General features: G+C 36.0%; 1 protein-coding gene across 4 annotated transcripts in view; it reads right to left on the bottom strand.

The window, feature by feature from the left end:
• The window catches only part of LOC149779856 (protein fantom-like), a 197,238-nt gene that overhangs the window by 152,331 nt on the left and 24,778 nt on the right, over window positions 1-20,129 (bottom strand). For all 4 annotated transcript variants that reach the window (XM_089936526.1, XM_089936527.1, XM_089936524.1 and 1 more), the window contains exons 7-10: window positions 8,750-8,835; window positions 4,612-4,680; window positions 3,047-3,119; window positions 373-443 (exon numbers count right to left, since the gene is read on the bottom strand). In XM_089936526.1, coding sequence (XP_089792652.1) covers window positions 373-443; window positions 3,047-3,119; window positions 4,612-4,680; window positions 8,750-8,835 — 299 coding nt within the window. The remainder of the gene's footprint in view (window positions 1-372; window positions 444-3,046; window positions 3,120-4,611; window positions 4,681-8,749; window positions 8,836-20,129) is intronic.

Below are 20,129 nucleotides of genomic sequence, written 5' to 3' on the forward strand. Positions count from 1 at the left end.
TAACATCTTGTTAAGCAAAAATCATAATATATGCTTTAAATGCCAATCCCTTTTTCTTTTGGGTTTACACTGCTAGTATCACATCATATGAGCACACACTACCTTAATTTATAGATATAGCAAGACATAAAAAATATATCCTTGCATTGCACTAATTCAATAAAAAAATTTCTAGCATTCTGAAATTAATGTTTTGCTAATATTTAATGACACTAAAACATTGCAACTTACAGAAAATGAAGAATTATTGAAAATTTTGATGTTACCGTTCCTTTCAACATGAAAAAAAGAGTGATGATTAAGGAGAGTGAAAATATAGAAGACTGATTTGATTACTAATTTCCTCAATGATCAGGTTATGATATGTGTTACCTCTGTTCTGCTGTCATCTGTTGTTTGATTTTAGCTAAATCTTCTTCATAATCTGCATCTTTAAGTCGCAACTGAAAAATAATAAACAGAATAAAACAATTCCAGTTTATTTCATATGCTTCTAGCCATTTTTTATGGACTGCCAAAAAGCCATAAAACTTACATTATACACATCAACTAGTATCCAAAAATCAAACTTTGGTTAGGTTAATTTTCTTGTTTTACATCTTCACTTACCAGTCCATTCAGTGCATTTAACCATACCACAAAATAATAAGTTCCAACCATTTATTTAAAACAGGAACCATAATGTCTACATTGTACAAATTAGTATGTTCCATTACTCTGATATGATGAGGAATAAAACAACTGCATTCTGAAATGATTATATGATGAAATAATAAATGTATTTTTATGTGAACGAGAGATAAAGATGCTATATATTCAACAAGAGATAAAGATGTTTCATATAAAAGTGGAGAATTTAAGGAAAGCAGTGTGTATGATCTATGCTACGATGGCAGATCCCTCCTTTTGGTGATTCCTGAGAACTGCCAACCAACAGGTCAAGGAGATCATTGAGTCATGATTGCTGGAGGCACAGGAGAGCTTTCAGGATGACCTGTGACTTGGATGTCCTGACTCTGTAAAGAACCTAAAAGTCTATTCTGAAAAGTTGGAAGACATAGGTGTAAATCTGAACCCACAACAGATAAAAGGCATCCAATGACCATACCCTCTGCTCTGTCAGTGAAAAGACATAGAGAAAGAGCCTGTTGTTCTGCCTCATTATGAACAAGTCTACCTTCACCCACAGATAAAAAGTGTCTCTGCTACAAACAGGTGTAGAGACCACTCAATGAGGACCACTCAATCCTGTCTGGTTAAAATGTCCATCAGCTGATTCCTCTTGTCCTGAATATGTCAGTCTCTAAAATGATCTACTCTGAAGCTGTTCAACAGAGGGAGTCCCAGAAATCCTCGCAGAGAGAAAGTGAATGAGTGCCCCTTGACATATACTATGACCTACATGTTGTCCACAGCGATGATGATGTAGCAATGGCTTGTGAGGTTGAAGCATCCTTAATGTCTGATAAAACAAAATAGACCTTTCTGGATTCTTGATGTGAAAATATCTCTACTAAGACCATTGGTCCTGCAGGACTAATCCCATGAGTTCTAGGTGAGCACCACACCTGAACTCTAGTGTTGATGTAAAGGAAGTGAGGTTCAGATACCTGTCCTAATTTTTACACCAACTAAGATAGTGATGAAACTTAGATCCAAAAAGGGATCCAAGCAGAAAGGTGTCCTTGCAAGGTATCCACATTTCTCTGGACAGCTGTAACATTTGAGTCCCCAGAAGTAAGAGGAAGCAATGAGCAGACAACAAGGTATTCTCATTCAGTCTCACTAAAAGAGCAAGTATATATAAGATTCTGTCAAGAGGAGCATGGACTGATCCCCACTTGAATGAAATATAAGTCACAATGATGTAGGTGTAGTACTATCAAGGTACACCCCCAAAGCAAGTTTTGTAATCCCAAGTATAACAGTATGCATACAGGCTTAAAGAATCTGTTTGGCCCCTAGTCAAATGCATAAGGATGGACAATATATAACAGACCATCTTACAAGTTCTTCTGGTCCATGACTAGTAGAGCTAAAAGTTGTTGAGATGAAATGAGGCTCTACATATATTTATATGCATGGATACCAATGCCAAGATGGACAGTTATGCCAATACTTGTGTTATGACTCCATGGCCTTAAACTAAGTAACAGAAAAGAGCAAAAGCAACAAGTTTTATAAAATTCAACAAATGATTTATTTCCTTATATTACAAAGTGAAAATTTAAAAAGAACTTAGAGTATTTTAAATTAAATCCCAAATAGTCCTAAACATTCTATCACAAGTCAAAAAGTTTAGAGTAGCCTGAATGAATTCCAGTGGTGTTCCAAATGAATTCTGATTTTGAATGTGCCGATGTACAAATAGCCTGGAATAGTGTTGATGTGTTAACAGTCTTGCTACATCAAAATGATATAATCCAAAATGTCTCTAAAAGAATTCACAATAATTCCAAAATAGTGGTTTAGTCCAATAAGTAATAATGAGCACTTTGCTAATTCTAATTAATAATTTAAATAAATAATTCCTCTCAAATTCAACTCAACTAAAAGATTTATTCCACTTTGGATATTAAGAAAGGAATGAGCAATTCTGAAGCAAACATTGTACAAAAAAACTAAGAACAATAACAAAACCAAGATAAAGGTCATTTTCCCATCAAATTAGTGAACAACTTGCTTCTAGAACATATTTAATTTCTATATATAAAAAAGCTTGACCTTGAACTCAACACCTGTAATGATGGTTACCTCCAAGTAATAATAATCTTAAAATATAATCTAAAATCAAAGACAAGAATCAGCTATGTAATATGTTGTTTATATAAAAAAAGACATTAGTCAGGCAGGCCAAAATCCTACCCTCAATTATGAACAAACATCAATTTCAAAATATAAATTAAATATCCACAGCATATAATCATGGACAAAAGCCAACACACATTACAAATTAAATATACATAACGTGGGACAGTATAACAGCTGTCTACTTTAAAGAGATGACATAAAATGAGCAAACAATCATCACTAGAAAATGATATACCTGTTCCTTCAGATGAGCAATCTCCTGTTCATACATGTTCATTTGTTCTTGTTGCTGATGCATCATTTCCTCCCTGAAATTGTGAGGGGAAAAAAAAGTTATCTTGCGCTTTAAGCATTATATTAATGCACTGATTGTTTCATATTAGGACAAACTTTCACATAATATAGATCAAAACTTAAAACTTTAATATCTCAGGGAAAATGTAAAGTCAGGGGAAATAAATCAAACTTAAGCAATGGTGAGCTATTTGTCTATGTAAATATACATCTAACTCATCCACATTCCACCCTAATAACACAATGGAAGTGCCCAAGCTGTAGGTGAAAAAGGGGTGGTGTATTGTGTAATGTAATGTAAATTTATTTTTATAGATATCAATTTTCATGGCTTTATGAAAAATTACATTTTTATCAGTATTTAAAATATATGGACTGAGCAATGGTACTACTTTTTTCCCAACATAAAGACAAAATGATATTGTCTTCAAATTGGAGTTTTGTTGCAACCGTAAAAGCTGAAAAAATATTCAGGCCATAAAAATCATTGTAGCACAAATATCTGTCAATATATGCATCTTATAATGATCACAAAATATGTACCAAGTCTCACAGCAATAAAAAAAGCCTGCAAGGTAATTTTTATACACAATATTCTCTTGAATATAAAGGGCCATAACTCTAATAGCAATCATAGTATGTGTTCATGCAAGAGCAAAGTGATTATTTGTCAATATGAACATCTTCTGATGAACTGCATAACACACAGAGTTTTGTGGGGATCCAATGAACCCTATAAGACTACTTGTGTTCACAAAATTCTGTCATTCACTATAACAGGTTCCAAGTCAAAAAGGGCAGTAACTCTAACAAAAATCATAGGATGTGTCCACATGCACATCTTCTGATGATGACCTCAACAGAGTCCCTCAAAGGTATTCAAAGATATTAAAATGGCTCAAAAATAATTTCCATGAATCCATGATGAGATTGCTTCTATCCTTTTCTTTTAACTGCTGAGTACTGAAACCATCTTTGATATTTCTGAGAAACTAATATGCCAAAATTCAGTAACAAAAATATTTTCATTCATGTTGAAGCTAATAAGTTCACAAGATGCATGTTAAGTGTAGTACAAAATACGTAACTGATTTTGCCAAAAACTTTAAAAATTTATGACATGACCTTAAAATCTTATCAGATCACCTACTTATGGCCATGATAAAGTGTTACAGCATAATTCCACAGTTCTAAGTTTAGTATTTCTCTCATGCTAAAACAGATTTGGGACATTCTGCCCTTAAGTTGTATAGATATATTATTAATTAACAGTAGCAACACAAGATGCCCCTTCTACTATCACAGTGGTGCATGCCCCTTCTACTATCACAGTGGTGCATGCCCCTTCTACTATCACAGTGGTGAATAAAATTTAATAAATAAAATAAGATAACAAATTTCAAAGCTAGTATCTTAACAACATATACATTATTTCAAAAGAAATTGTCTTCCAAATAAATTTCCTCTGCAAGTATATTCAGGAGGACATGACGTGCAAATACTCACAGTCGTCGATACTCATTCCTAGTTTCTTCTAAAGCACTATGCCTATGACCAGGAGATAAAGAGCTATGCCTGAAATAAAAGGAGGCTATTTTTACAAAATGATAAAAGTTGAAACAAAGTTTGGTTTTTAGAAACTGATTTATAAACATGAAGACCATAACCTATTTATGATTAAAGCACAACAGGATTTACATTGCAAAATGTGTATGCCACACAAATAAACCTACCACATTTAATTTATCCATGACAAGTGGCTTGTGTGCTATAATGGTATCAAGATTTATACAAGAAAGGTCAAGGCCCAGCAAGGTTTTAAAAACTGTATAAAGCTTATTTTCATTTGCCTACATTGCAAGGTTTAGGGCCAAACAAACTTCGCAGACTGAAAGATGGATGGAGAGAACCCAATCAAATGCTTCCACCTTAAACAGTGGGGGTGGGGCATTAAAGTCCCTCTAAATATAACTCAACTGGCTAACATCAACCTGATATCTTGATGAAGACCAGTTCCCCCAGTACTATGGGTTAGTAGGATGCTTTTTATTAAAGTAGTCAATTCCACTGAGGGACTTATTTAATAGGTTTCTTTAATAACTGTTTTAAGTAACAGTGGCCATATCTGAGGGTGGTACAGCATCGTTCCTTAATGCCCAGATTTTCACAGCATGTTTGCTTAAATTCCCTTAGGCAGATTTTTAAAAGTTGTTGTTTAGACATTTTTATTTTTATAGTAATGTAGACAATATCTGAAGGAGAATCTGCATCATCTGACACCACTTGAAAGACTTTGATTCAAGCATAATTTCCATCGAATTCAGTCAATTTCTGTTTATTGTTTACAGGTTTCAGGATCTTTAATAATGTGGCAATGTTGCTCATTTATCAGTATTACTGTATAGAAACAAAAATACCCTACTGTCATGATGCTTTCATTAAAATTTGGTCAAATGCTGCCAAACAAATTTTGCATAAAATGAGACCTTCATCTTTACTTTTAGCAGATCAGCAGTGTTTATGCTTGGACTTCAAATTATGTTAGGTACTATGTTTTTTCAATACAGCCATGGACAGTACCAAGTTCATAAATGTCAACTCAGCAGTTTAGTAGGAGACATTGAACAAAAAAGATATCAGACTATAGCTGATACATTTTCAAACTGTGACAATATAAGGATTTTTATACAATTATTAAAAACCATATTAATTACAATGTTTTTGACTGATTGATTGATTGTTGTTTTACAGTGCACCAGCACTGTAAGGCTATTTAGTGCCATAAAAAAGGTTGTATGTTATATTATTTACAGCTGACAAAAGGTTGATTATTGAACAGTGATAATAAACTCAAACAATTAAAAGCAAAATGATCAATGTTTTTGCTTCTGGAGCAATAAGGAAAAAGTTTTAATTACAGCAACACTGAAATAGCACTGTAGCAACCACTTAAGAGTTTAATTTGGTTTTTCTACATTTATCATGGTGTAAACCGTCAGTTGCTCAATTAAATAAAAATGCATGGAATTCCATTAAAATTAAGATGTTGATTAAAACAGAGATGTTGATCCCTACCAGCTGTAGAGTATGTAATTGGTAAATCCAATAAAAAACTTCATCTTTTTAATTAATATTGCTACAAGAGAGATCTGTATCAGATCAGAGGATTTCTATTATCTGACACAGAACAGTTTTTATTGTGTACAGATAGGTTAAAGTATATAGACACTTAGGTATTAGCAAACGCTTGGCTTGTTCATGTTTTTTCTTTTTGTTAGTGTTCACGTTTCTTCTAATCACTGTAGTTGTGGAGGAGTTGGATGTACGTACTGATACACTTCCATTGCAATTCAAAGAGCTCTCTGTGGTTTTGGGATCTGTCAGACTGGTATCCTGCAGAGGATCACCTTCACCTCTGATTAAATATTAATCGTTAGAAAGTTACTGATGAAAGGATGTGGAGGCGTACCCTCCCATTTGCTGGGGGATCTAGTAACCACCATCCCTGACAGGTTTCATTACCATTGCAACTTATCAGAGGGAATTGATCTGGCTGATTCATTTGTTCAACTAATCACTTTATCCTGTAAGTGAGAGGTTTATATACCTCTTTGTCTCTGGTATCACCAGTGCAGCCATTGTATTGACAAGACCTCTTACTGCAGCATCTGGGTTTCAAATGATATAATCATCTTGCAGCTAGGATTTGGCTCAAATGGTGGATAAAACATAATTATAGAAATTGAGATATAAACAAAAAAAAAACGATACAAAACTCTTTTGAATTTTCATTTAGATTACAAATGCTTTGTTATTTGTATTGTTGATTAAAAAGTTGGTTTTTGTAATGCTAAGCATAAGACTGCAGATGAGATATTTCCATAGCATTTGGAATAAACCTTCTTCATGTTCATAAACAGGCATGACTAACCAAAAAGGATCCATACAAAAGAAATAAGGAATGTCAGTAAAGAATTATAGGGATGTGGGTTAAATTATCTTGCAAAGTGAAACCCTGACCCCGACAGTTATGATGGAAGAGGGGAAGGCTCTACCCTCACCACCACATCGTAACATCAGGGTCAGCATCTTACATTGTAGGATGAGGGATCCAAGTGTTATAATGTTAGTGATTGGAATCCCCTCTCCCCCAAAATCCCTATATCTATTTACAGAGTTTTAATTTCATTTGCCCAACCCCATTCCATCCACATATATTTGCCAAACGTTTTAATTTCATTATAATGAGCCCTAGTGAAAGAACTGTAGTCCTGCTCTTTTTGATGATAGATTTTGATTTTCAAAACTCTGAGATAACGAACTACTTAAGAGAGCTTCATCACTGAGAGATTTAAAACATTCCGGTTTGTGGTCGTCTAGCTGTTCAATTTTGCTGGTTCATTCTAAATGCTCAACAACTCAGTTTGTGAGCTTCAGATATGGATCGGTGACTATGTTCAATTTCTACATTTACGAAATAGATCTGATACAGCAAACTGACAGAAATTTCTCCACAATTCTGCCATTTCAGACACAGCAGTTGCATTGAGAATACCAACAGACCTAGACCTAGCATACATCAAAAACTGTTATTCAAAGTTATATCACATAGTCTAAGAAAGATTTTTTTTCAGATATAATTTTCAGTAAAAACTATCATTTTTATTTCATTTTGAAAGCAAAGAGTGTGTATTCCTTCTCTTTCAGTGCTTACACTGTGACTCTATTTATAGAAGTTGGTATAAAGTAGCTTTCTACACAGTTTATACAGAAATAAATGCAGCCCAGCCAGAAAACAACAATACTTTGGTATTATTACACCAGTATTTGCTATCTGAACTTGTCTTGAAAATAGTCCCAAACATCAGATGCATAATTTAAAATGTTACAATAGGATGGTGGAGAGACATTTTATGGTTTCAGTGATAAACAGGATAATCATTGGGATAATCATGGCTGGGGAGACAGTGCTTATAAGCTTATGCTTTCTACTGAATCCCCCAAATCATATGTCTGTAACTGCATTTGACAAAGTTTTTCAAAATAAATATGGTTTAAGCTAACCAAGACTCTATGTATTGCATACCAAAAAAATAGTATGACTTTTTGTATTTACTGTATATACTCACTTATAAGGTGAGTCCAAACTGCAAATAGTATACACCCTGATCTGATATCACTTAATATACTGGCAGATCAAGGTTCATTTTCTCTGTTCTACTGATTACTCCTAACAAACTGCAGAGACAGCACTTTGGCACAAAAGTGGTTGAGAATGATAGAACATGAATAACTGCTGCCAGTGAGTTATTTGCACTTTACATTATAAAACAAAAGTATCAATTAGAGCCCTTTTAAAGCAACATCTGCAATTTCCAAGTCAATTCCGCAGACCAACATGCTGGTATTATATGTCTTCAGTATATTTATGTCATTTATAAAACAGTATCTACTAGGACCTAACCTCATTCAGAACTAACCAACACTGTCTGTCTGTCTGTCTGCAGTCATCAAGGTTACATCATTATATACGCTTTCTTCATAAACTTGTGAAGTGGGAGGGGAGGAAATTTTAGCAAAGATTAGTTTGCTCTGCAAGTTTTCTGCAACTTTATTATTCACAGTGACTGACTCTTACAATTACCTCTTGGTTGTAATCTCTGGTGGACCCATTACTCTGATGTTCTTTGAAACCCTTGGGTTCTCTAAAGTGACCTGCTTTGGAATACCCTGCCAATAAATGTAATTCAAAACAATTATATTCAAAAACTCTACCATTATATATATATATATATATATATATATATATATATATATATATATATATATATATATATATATATATATATATATATATATATATATAATAGACCCACCTAGTTTGTCTATTATGATAAACATACATGGAAATCTTTTCTTAACCTCATAAACGTAAGTACAGCAAATCAATATGACTAAATTTAATTTACATTTAATTTGAAGTAAATTTCACAACAAGGACAGTAGACATCCTTTCAAGTTTGGACCTTGCATATATCCAGTGTTTGAATATAATTTTAGTAAGATGATGAGGTATGTTTTGTGGGTTTAATGGCATTTTTCAGCACACTTTAGACTATACATGGCAGCCAGTACATTTGGCAAAGAAAGAAGCAAGGAAAACTCTGGGAAGAACCAGAGACTTATGGGCACCTACTGGCAAGCTTTCTCCACATACCAATGTTGGCCAAGCTGAGGTTTGAATCCATGCAGACAGCGATGAGATATCAGTGATCTGTAAAGGTTAAAGGTTAGACCACTCTGCCAATTGGGAAAGAGGTGGTACTCAATACATGCTGGATGCAGTGTCATACCATATCCTCACTTGGCTTTAAAGTCAGGTCAGCCAACAATGAATATCCTAGGTAATTTGTTTTTTAGGATTGTGGGTATATAAAAAACAAATAAAATATATATCTGATATCTTAATTACCATTTATACTTGCTATATAGTCAGGTCCAACTGCAAACTGCATAGACCCAGATCTGTCAACACATTTTGTGATAAAAATCTTGGTCTATGCAGCCTGTTAGGGGTAATCAATTGAATGAACAAGACCTTGACCTGCAATGCTAAAATAAGCTTTGCAATTTTGAAAGCTGTCAATCTAAAGGTGTGGTCCAGTACAAACTGGATTGAATGTCGTGCTGTGATGTCACAATGAAAGCTGCATGTATTGAAAATAAATTCATCCTTCCCTGTTATTTGTTATTAGAGGCCAAACATCCTCTCTTCTTGACCAAGTTTAGTACCAGGTCACCACTGTAAAAGTTCTTATGGATTAATAATTTTGATCTTGAAGTTATTTTCATGGCATTTAAGGTGTAGATCATTCATTAATTAGGACTGAATAGACCTTGGTTACATTATCTTAGTATTAAATTTTAGAACAATAATCAATATTTTTAATTTAATATGAATAAATGGACATACATGACCACAGTGATATTCACTTTAAATGTATATACAAAGTTACATCATCTGCAAACAAATCTATATTTTTGAATTCATTACTCAATGTAAAACCATCCACAAGAACAAGAAAAAGGAGAGGGCTGAAAACAGAGCCTTAAGGGACACCCGAATTAATAATATGAGTTTGTAAGCTGATATTGCCAATGTTTACTTGTTAAGACCTTTATTAGGCATGATGTAAACCAGTTTCAAGGAGAATTATCAAGCATTTCACAGATAAAAATTGGCAAAGTTATTCCATGATGTACTAAATCAAAGGCTTTCTTGAAGTCAAGAAAACAATCCCAATCAAAGGACCAATAAACTGGTGGCACAAGTGATATATTCTAAATTTTGAGTGTGCCTTGTGAAAAAAAAGTAAATTTAAAAAAATTCATAGACCTACTTAGCTACATACTTTTCAAATAATTTGGATGATATAGGCATAACAGATATTGGTCTGTAGTTCCCTGGATCCTCCTTTTCTCCTTTGTAAAGATAAGTCTAGTAACAGCCTTTACACATTTTAAGGTATCTGGAAAGTTATCACTGATTATACTTCTATTTATAATGTGTGCTGATGGCTTTACCATTATTGGTGTAAAAGCTGGAGAATACATGGACCAATGCCATCCAGTCTAGTTTAGGAACACATAGACCAATGCCATCCAGTCTAGTTTAGGAACACATAGACCAATGCCATCCAGTCTAGTTTAGGAACACATAGACCAATACTATCCAGTCAAGTTTAGGAACACATAGACCAATGCCATCCAGTCAAGTTTAGGAACACATAGACCAATACTATCCAGTCTAGTTTAGGAACACATAGACCAATGCCATCCAGTCTAGTTTAGGAACACACAGACCAATGCCATCCAGTCTAGTTTAGGAACACACAGACCAATGCCATCCAGTCTAGTTTAGGAACACATAGACCAATGCCATCCAGTCTAGTTTAGGAACACACAGACCAATGCCATCCAGTCTAGTTTAGGAACACATAGACCAATGCCATCCAGTCCAATTTAGGAACACACAGACCAATGCCATCCAGTCTAGTTTAGGAACACACAGACCAATACTATCCAGTCAAGTTTAGGAACACATAGACCAATGCCATCCAGTCTAGTTTAGGAACACATAGACCAATACTATCCAGTCAAGTTTAGGAACACACAGACCAATGCCATCCAGTCTAGTTTAGGAACACACAGACCAATACTATCCAGTCAAGTTTAGGAACACATAGACCAATACTATCCAGTCAAGTTTAGGAACACATAGACCAATACTATCCAGTCAAGGTTAGGAACACATAGACCAATGCCATCCAGTCTAGTTTAGGAACACATAGACCAATACTATCCAGTCAAGTTTAGGAACACATAGACCAATGTCATCCAGTCTAGTTTAGGAACACATAGACCAATACTATCCAGTCTAGTTTAGGAACACATAGACCAATGCCATCCAGTCTAGTTTAGGAACACATAGACCAATGCCATCCAGTCTAGTTTAGGAACACATAGACCAATGCCATCCAGTCTAGTTTAGGAACACATAGACCAATACTATCCAGTCAAGTTTAGGAACACATAGACCAATGCCATCCAGTCAAGTTTAGGAACACACAGACCAATGCCATCCAGTCTAGTTTAGGAACACACAGACCAGTGCCATCCAGTCAAGTTTAGGAACACATAGACCAATGCCATCCAGTCTAGTTTAGGAACACATAGACCAGTGCCATCCAGTCAAGTTTAGGAACACATAGACCAATACTATCCAGTCTAGTTTAGGAACACATAGACCAATGCCATCCAGTCTAGTTTAGGAACACATAGAACAATGCCATCCAGTCAAGTTTAGGAACACATAGACCAATACTATCCAGTCTAGTTTAGGAACACAAAGACCAATGCCATCCAGTCTAGTTTAGGAACACATAGAACAATGCCATCCAGTCTAGTGTAGGAACACATAGAACAATGCCATCCAGTCAAGTTTAGGAACACATAGACCAATACTATCCAGTCTAGTTTAGGAACACATAGACCAATGCCATCCAGTCTAGTTTAGGAACACATAGAACAATGCCATCCAGTCAAGTTTAGGAACACATAGACCAATGCCATCCAGTCAAGTTTAGGAACACATAGACCAATGCCATCCAGTCTAGTTTAGGAACACATAGAATAATGCCATCCAGTCTAGTTTAGGAACACATAGACCAATACTATCCAGTCAAGTTTAGGAACACATAGAACAATGCCATCCAGTCTAGTTTAGGAACACATAGACCAATACTATCCAGTCAAGTTTAGGAACACATAGACCAATGCCATCCAGTCCAGTTTAAGAACAGAAGGATCAATGCTATCCAGTCCAGTTTAAGAACAGATGGACCAATGCCATCCAGTCCAGCTTAGAAACATGTAGACCAATGCCATCCAGTCCAGTTTAGGAACACATAGACCAATGTGATCCAGTCCAGTTTAGGAACACATAGACCAATGCCATCCAGTCCAGTTTAGGAACATATAGACCGAACCATCCAGTCCAGTTCAGGAACACATAGACGAATGCCATCCAGTCCAGTTTAAGAATAGAAGGACCAATGCCATCCAGTCTAGTTTAAGAATAGATGGATCATTGTACATCCAGTCCAGTTTAAGAATACACAGACCAATGCCATCCAGTCCAGTTTAAGAACATATGGACCAATGCCATCCAGACCAGTTTAAAAATACACAGACCAATGCCATCCAGTCCAGTTTAAGAACAGATATTCCAATGCCATCCAATCCAGTTTAAGAACAGATGGACCAATGCCATCCAGTCCAGTTTAAGAACAGATGGACCAATGCCATCCAGTCCAGTTTAAGAACAGATGGACCAATGCCATCCAATCCAGTTAAAGAACAGATGGACCAATGCCATCCAGACCAGGTTAAGAACACATGGACCAATGCCATCCAGTCCAGGTTAAGAACAGATGGACCAATGCCATCCAGTCCAGTTTAAGAATAGATGGACCAATGTCATCCAGTCTAGTTTAAGAATAGATGGACCAATGCCATCTACTCCAGTTTATGAACACACAGACCAATGCCATCCAGTCCAGTTTAGGAACATATAGATCAATGGCATCCAGTCCAGTTCAGGAACACATAGACCAATGCCATCCAGTCCAGTTTAAGAACAAAAGGACCAATGCCTTCCAGTCCAGTTTAAGAATAGATGGACCATTGCCATCCAGTCCAGTTTAAGAATACACAGACCAATGCCATCCAGTCCAGTTTAAGAACAGATGGACCAATGCCATCTGGTCCAGTTTAAGAACAGATGGACCAATACCATCCAGTCCAGTTTAAGAACAGATGGACCAATGCCATCCATTCTAGTTTAAGAACAGATGGACCAATGCCATCCACTCCAGTTTACAAATATGTGGACCAATGCCATCCACTCCAGAGTAATAATGTTCAAATTACAAAGCACATAAAAAATCAACTTCACTAACATTACCAGTAGCTACTGAAAAATATTTATCACAATGTGATTTAGCTCTTAAAATTGCACAAGGGTATCAATGGCATCTTGTAAATAACAGAAGGGTATCAATGGCATCTTGTAAATGACAGAAAGGTATCAATGGCATCTTGTAAATGACAGAAGGGTATCAATGGCATCTTGTAAATGACAGAAGGGTATCAATGGCATCTTGTAAATAACAGAAGGGTATCAATGGCATCTTGTAAATGACAGAAGGGTATCAATGGCATCTTGTAAATGACAGAAGGTTATCAATGGCATCTTGTAAATGACAGAAGGGTATCAATGGCATCTTGTAAATGACAGAAGGTTATCAATGGCATCTTGTAAATGACAGAAGGGTATCAATGGCATCTTGTAAATGACAGAAGGGTATCAATGGCATCTTGTAAATGACAGAAGGGTATCAATGGCATCTTGTAAATGACAGAAGGTTATCAATGGCATCTTGTAAATGACAGAAGGGTATCAAGATCAATAGGCATCTTAGTCTGTTTATGAATACAGTGACTGGAAAGGCTTGTGAAGAATTTATTGAACATTTTATACAGATGTTGCTACATTATCATTTTGTTCATGTCCAAAGGAAACAACTGTTCTCAAATGGGTCAGGGTCTTGTAGATGCTTCCACAATGTCTTAGTACTCTTGATTTCATCAACAGCCTGTTTGTAGTATTCTTCTCTTGCTTTATCAAGTAGGTGTTCAGCTTTAATCCTCAATTTTATAAAATTAATCATGCCTTTCTTCCTGTGGAATTTATCCTTTAGTTGCCTAGCCTCATGGATCTCAGGGCTAATTCATTTATGTTTAAGGAGGTGTTTAACCCATTTCATTTTATCTGGATCATGATTATTTGAAACCATCTTTAATAACTGATGCCATGTGACTTAGGCAGTGCTGATATCTGCTATACTGTTAACTGACTAAAAGGGTTTGCAAATTGTATTCCTTATGAACTTTTCCTTATCAGTTTAGGAGCATCTATATTTATACAGACTGGGCAGTGGTCACTCAAAGTATATACTGACACATTAACTTCATTTATATTTTCAGTATTATTATGATAGATATGATCGATGATAGTAGCACTTCCATCCATTACTCAAGCTGGAGTGCTAATTATTTAGGTAAGTTGTGAATTTAGACACTACTTAGCCATGTCAATAATGGAGTTTTTATAAAGACAATCGTACAGTCACATAATGTAATAGTTTCTAAAGTTTCCTTAGGAAATATTTCCTCAATTTGCTCCTCAAATTTATCAGTTCAATCAGTTGCAGAACCAGGTGGTCAGTAAACTGACCATAAAAGTATTGGCTTGGTTTGGTGGAGGGACACTTTGATGCAGAAGCTCTCCACCTCTTTAAGTCTCTAGACTGACACATCTGTTATTGTTGCTGTTTGGGATTTAATGCTATTTTTCAGTGCAAGATAGGCTATATATAGTGGCCTTTATAACAGGTGGGAGAAGAACTCCGGAAAGCCCTGGCTATAATCACTGATAAGTTTTCTCACATACCCACACTGTCTGAGACCAAGACTCAAACAACATGGACTGAGGTGAGATGGCAGTGATTGGTAAAGGTGAGCACTTCAACCACACAGCCACCCAGGGCACCCCAACATATATGTTATAATCAGTGGAACTGTCAACACAGTGCAGAACATAAAACACACAACAGTCATTTCAGATTTGAACCATTTTAGCTGGAGAGCAAAATCATCAGTATCATCAGAGAAGGTTTCCCATGGACCCAAAATACTGAATGATCTAGACTGCTGTAGCATTAATTAAATCTCATCAGTTTAGGGAAGATATATTGGATATTTAGGTTGGCTTTCTGAAGACCTCTTTTAAGTAGTTCAAACATGGGCAGTTCTGATCATAGGATTGAGCAGGTCAAACACAGGACCATTTTGACCACAGGACTGACTAGGCCCAACAAAGGGCAGTTTTTAGAACAGTTTTGATCGTAGAACTGAGCAGGTCAAATACAGAACAGTTTTGATCACTGGATTGAACAGGTCAAACACAGAACAGTTTTGATCACTGGATTGAACAGGTCAAATACAGGACAGTTTTCATCACTGGACTGAACAGGTCAAATGCTGGACAGTTCTGATCACTGGATTGAGCTGGTCAAATACAGGACAGTTTTGATCACTGGATTGAGCAGGTCAAATACAGGACAATTTTGATCACTGGATTGAACAGGCCAAATATAATACAGTTTGACTGTAGGTTTCATCAGGCCAAATATAGGACAGGTTTGACTGTAGGTTTTATCAGGTCAAATATAGTACAGTTTTGATCACTGGACTGAACAGGTCAAATACAGGACAGTTTTGATTACTGGATTGAACAGGTCAAATACAGGACAGTTTTTATCACTGGATTGTGCAGATCAAATACAGGACAGTTTTGATCACTGGATTGAGCAGGCAGGTTTCATCAGACCAAATATAGGACAGGTTTTCTCTGTAGGTTTCATCAGGTCAAATATAGTACAGTTTTGACTGTAGGTTTCATCAGGCCAAATTTACGACAGTTTTGACTGTAGGTTTCATCAGGCTAAATATAGGATAGTTCTGAATGTAGGTTTCATCAGGACAAATACAGTACAGTTTTACTGTAGGTTTAATCAGGCCAAATATAGGACAGTTTTGACTGTAGGTTTCATCAGGCCAAATATAGGACAGTTTTGAATGTAGGTTTAATCAGGCCAAATATAGGAAAGGTTTGACTGTAGGTTTTATCAGGCCAAATATAGGACACTTTTGACAGTAGGTTTCATCAGGTCAAATATAGGAAAGTTCTTACAAGGTTTCATCAGGCCAAATATAGGACAGTTTTGACTGTAGGTTTCATCAGGCCAAATATAGGACAGTTTTGACTGCAGGTTTCATCAGGCCAAATATAGTACAGTTTGACAGTAGGTTTCATCATGCCAAATATAGTACAGTTTGACTATAGGTTTCATCAGGCCAAATACAGGACAGTTTTGAATGTAGATTTAATCAGGCCAAATACAGGAAAGGTTTGACTGTAGGTTTCATCAGGCTAAATATAGGACACTTTTGACTGTAGGTTTCATCAGGCCAAATATAGGAAAGTTCTTACTAGGTTTCATCAGGCCAAGTATAGGACAGTTTTGACCGTAGGTTTCATCAGGCCAAATATAGGACAGTTTTGACAATAGGCAAATATAGGACAGTTTTGACAATAGGTTTCATCAGGCCAAACAAAGGACATGTTTTATCATATGACTGCCTAGGCTGAACATCGAACATTTTGATCACAGGTTTGAGCAAGCCAGACACAGGACAGTTTTACAAATACAAATAAGCAGGCTTAACACAGAACAGGTTTGATCACAGAACTGCACTATGCATGACTGTATTATTGTCTAACTTGAAAGACTGCTCTTCATCACCATGACATTTATTTACACAAATGCTATGATAGTGATGATCATCCTAACTTCATGTTAAGCACAACAAATTAAATGGCCTTGGATTAGTTCCTTACAAGCAGAGTGGACAACAGATTATATGTAAAATGTCTGAGCCTGAGCTGAAATATCATCACTTCCTTCTTTGACTGGTAAGAACAATCAATATCTCCTGTTTCTGATAAACAGTTTACTTTGGGTACCACTTTGAAGCCCTTACATGATCCTGTTGATGCCCATTTGTCAAGGGGTCCATGGAAGAAAAAGATTTCAAGATGAAGGTCTCTTTACCGATTAGCAGGAGCCTACTGTTGGCAATGAAAGCAGGGGCCATCATGAGTAAAACTGAACCGTAATGGTGGAACTGCAGGTAGTTCTGACTGGCTGATCAGGTGTGTATCTCACTGGTCCTGACCAGGTAGCAGATTTTGTACAAGAGATTAGCCAAAGAAGTTCCAAGCATTGGTTCAAGGCATTTTATTAAACTTTGTCAGAACCCACAGAAAGATTCCATTTTGAAAAAAGGGTCAAAGACTTCTGTTAAGACAAGTAAAAGTTCATATAAAGGTCAGAAAGGTCTTTGTTTTTGGTCTATATCGTTTCTTCCATAATGCTGACATGTGCCTGAGATTGTGGAACAGTAGCCCTTAAAAGTGATGGAAGATGAGAGCATTGAAAAGGAGGATGTTAACTATCAGAGCCTTTTAAGTTGAGATGTGTTTCCACTTGCACCAATGTGAGAAAACTATATACTTCCACCCATATGCTTTAAATGTTTGCTCTCCACTTGTTCAGAGAACTGTTTCTTTTTGTGGAATTGCTTGATATGAGCCAGGTATGCAGGTTCAGCATATCCAGGTCTTAATAGAGAAACTTGAGGGATTAAATGGCACTCCATATCCTTTGTTCAGCATATCCGGGTCTTAATAGAGAAACTTGAGGGATTAAATGGCACTCCATATCCTTTGTTCAGCATATCCAGGTCTTAATAGAGAAACTTGAGGGATTAAATGGCACTCCATATCCTTTGTTCAGCATATCTGAGTCTTAATAGAGAAACTTGAGGGATTAAATGGCACTCCATATCCTTTGTTCAGCATATCTGGGTCTTAATGGAGAAACTTGAGGGATTAAATGGCACTCCATATCCTTTGTTCAGCATATCCGGGTCTTAATGGAGAAACTTGAGAGATTAAATGGCATTCCATATTCTTTGACAGAGCTGGGAAATAAGACAGGGAAACAATTTCAGTTCAAGGAAAGGGCACTGACTGCCAGCCCAGAGTGCTATAATATTGCAGGTCTTAAAGTTAACGAATGGTAAACAAGTAGATCAAGACACATAACTTCAAGATATTAAACAAGTCAATTTGTTGTTAATTGCTCTTTATTAAAATGCAATTAATATCCACATTAAATCAGATGATTGTCAGAAATGATTGATAAACAAATGCCATGTAAATTCCAGGTTATACAAATGGAGTTCTCTGATATTAAGGTAATAACAAAATTTATCTGTATGAAGGCATATACTTGTCCAAATATTGGAAACTTGTTGCATATGCTGCATAAAGTGTAAATCAACTTGAGAAACAGATGCTACTTCCAAAGCCCTCATCCTGCCACATGTGCCCTCCAACGACAGAAACTTATTAGAGAGAATTAAAGCAATGAATCTGTGACCAACTGTGATGGGAAAGTGGTGCCAAGATTGTTGGTAAGAATGGGCCCACCTACATGTGCATGAAAGTACATACTGGCCACAGACCGTTTATACAACTCCAGGTGTTCCAACAAAAATAAATCATCTACAACAAAGTTTTAAAGTCAACATCTGTTAAATGCGAAAAAGATCAGAAATCAACAAAAATAACATACTTCAAATTTTGACTCTAACATACTACCATAGATTTGATCTCTTCCTTCTTGACTCTAATATGCTACCATAGATCTGTTCTCTTGCTTCTTGACTCTAATATGCTACCATAGATTTGATCTCTTGCTTCTTGAAAAGATTTAATCTCTTGCTTCTTGAATCTAATATGCTACCACAGATGGTAATCATGTGATCAGATTCTAATATGCTACCATAGATTTGATCTCTTGCTTCCAGACTCTAATATGCTACCATAGATTTGATCTCTTGCTTCTTGATCAACATGGTAATCATGTGATCTGATTCTAATATGCTACTTTAGATTTGATCTCTTGCTTCCAGACTCTAATATGCTACCATAGATTTGATCTCTTGCTTCTTGACTCTAATATGCTACCATTGATTTGATCTCTTGCTTCTTGACTCTAATATGCTACCACAGATTTGATCTCTTGCTTCTTGATCAACATGGTAATCATGTGATCTGATTCTAATATGCTACCATAGATTTGATCTCTTGCTTCCAGACTCTAATATGCTACCATAGATTTGATCTCTTGCTTCTTGACTCTAATATGCTAACATAGATTTGATCTCTTGCTTCTTGACCAATATGGTAATCATGTGATCTGACTATTGCATAACATCATTGGATATTATCAGACAATAAACTGGCTGATTTGTTAGTGATATCGATTTTAAGAAGATATAGATTCTTTTTGAGAACATGGGGTACAGCAATGTTTGGAAACTGATATTCATGGATGCATTTTCAAAACAGTGTCCTCACCAGCAATCCTGACATTTTCCCAACACCAAGTGGTGATGAAGAACAGGTAACTTATGGTGATCTCATGTATATAAGATAAACACATGATTGGTGGCACTATGCTGGAAAATACCAAAGACTTCTAATACCATGATACCATAGAACATGCAATATCATGGAACATAAGTGTCAACAGAGGCACTGTCTGCAGCAACACTGATAATGTCTACCATCTTGCATTTCCTCACTCTCTCAATCATTTCTAGCAAGTATGTCTGATGGTTACCAATTCACACAAAGGAAAGTCTGGGCACCCATGACAATGATATGAATTGCACCCTATACCACTGATAAACAAGTAGAGTGATTTGAC

Source organism: Sinohyriopsis cumingii, chromosome 16 (assembly GCF_028554795.1).
Source record: "Sinohyriopsis cumingii isolate HCF-2022 chromosome 16, ASM2855479v2, whole genome shotgun sequence".
In the NCBI taxonomy this organism is placed as follows: domain Eukaryota; kingdom Metazoa; phylum Mollusca; class Bivalvia; order Unionida; family Unionidae; genus Sinohyriopsis; species Sinohyriopsis cumingii.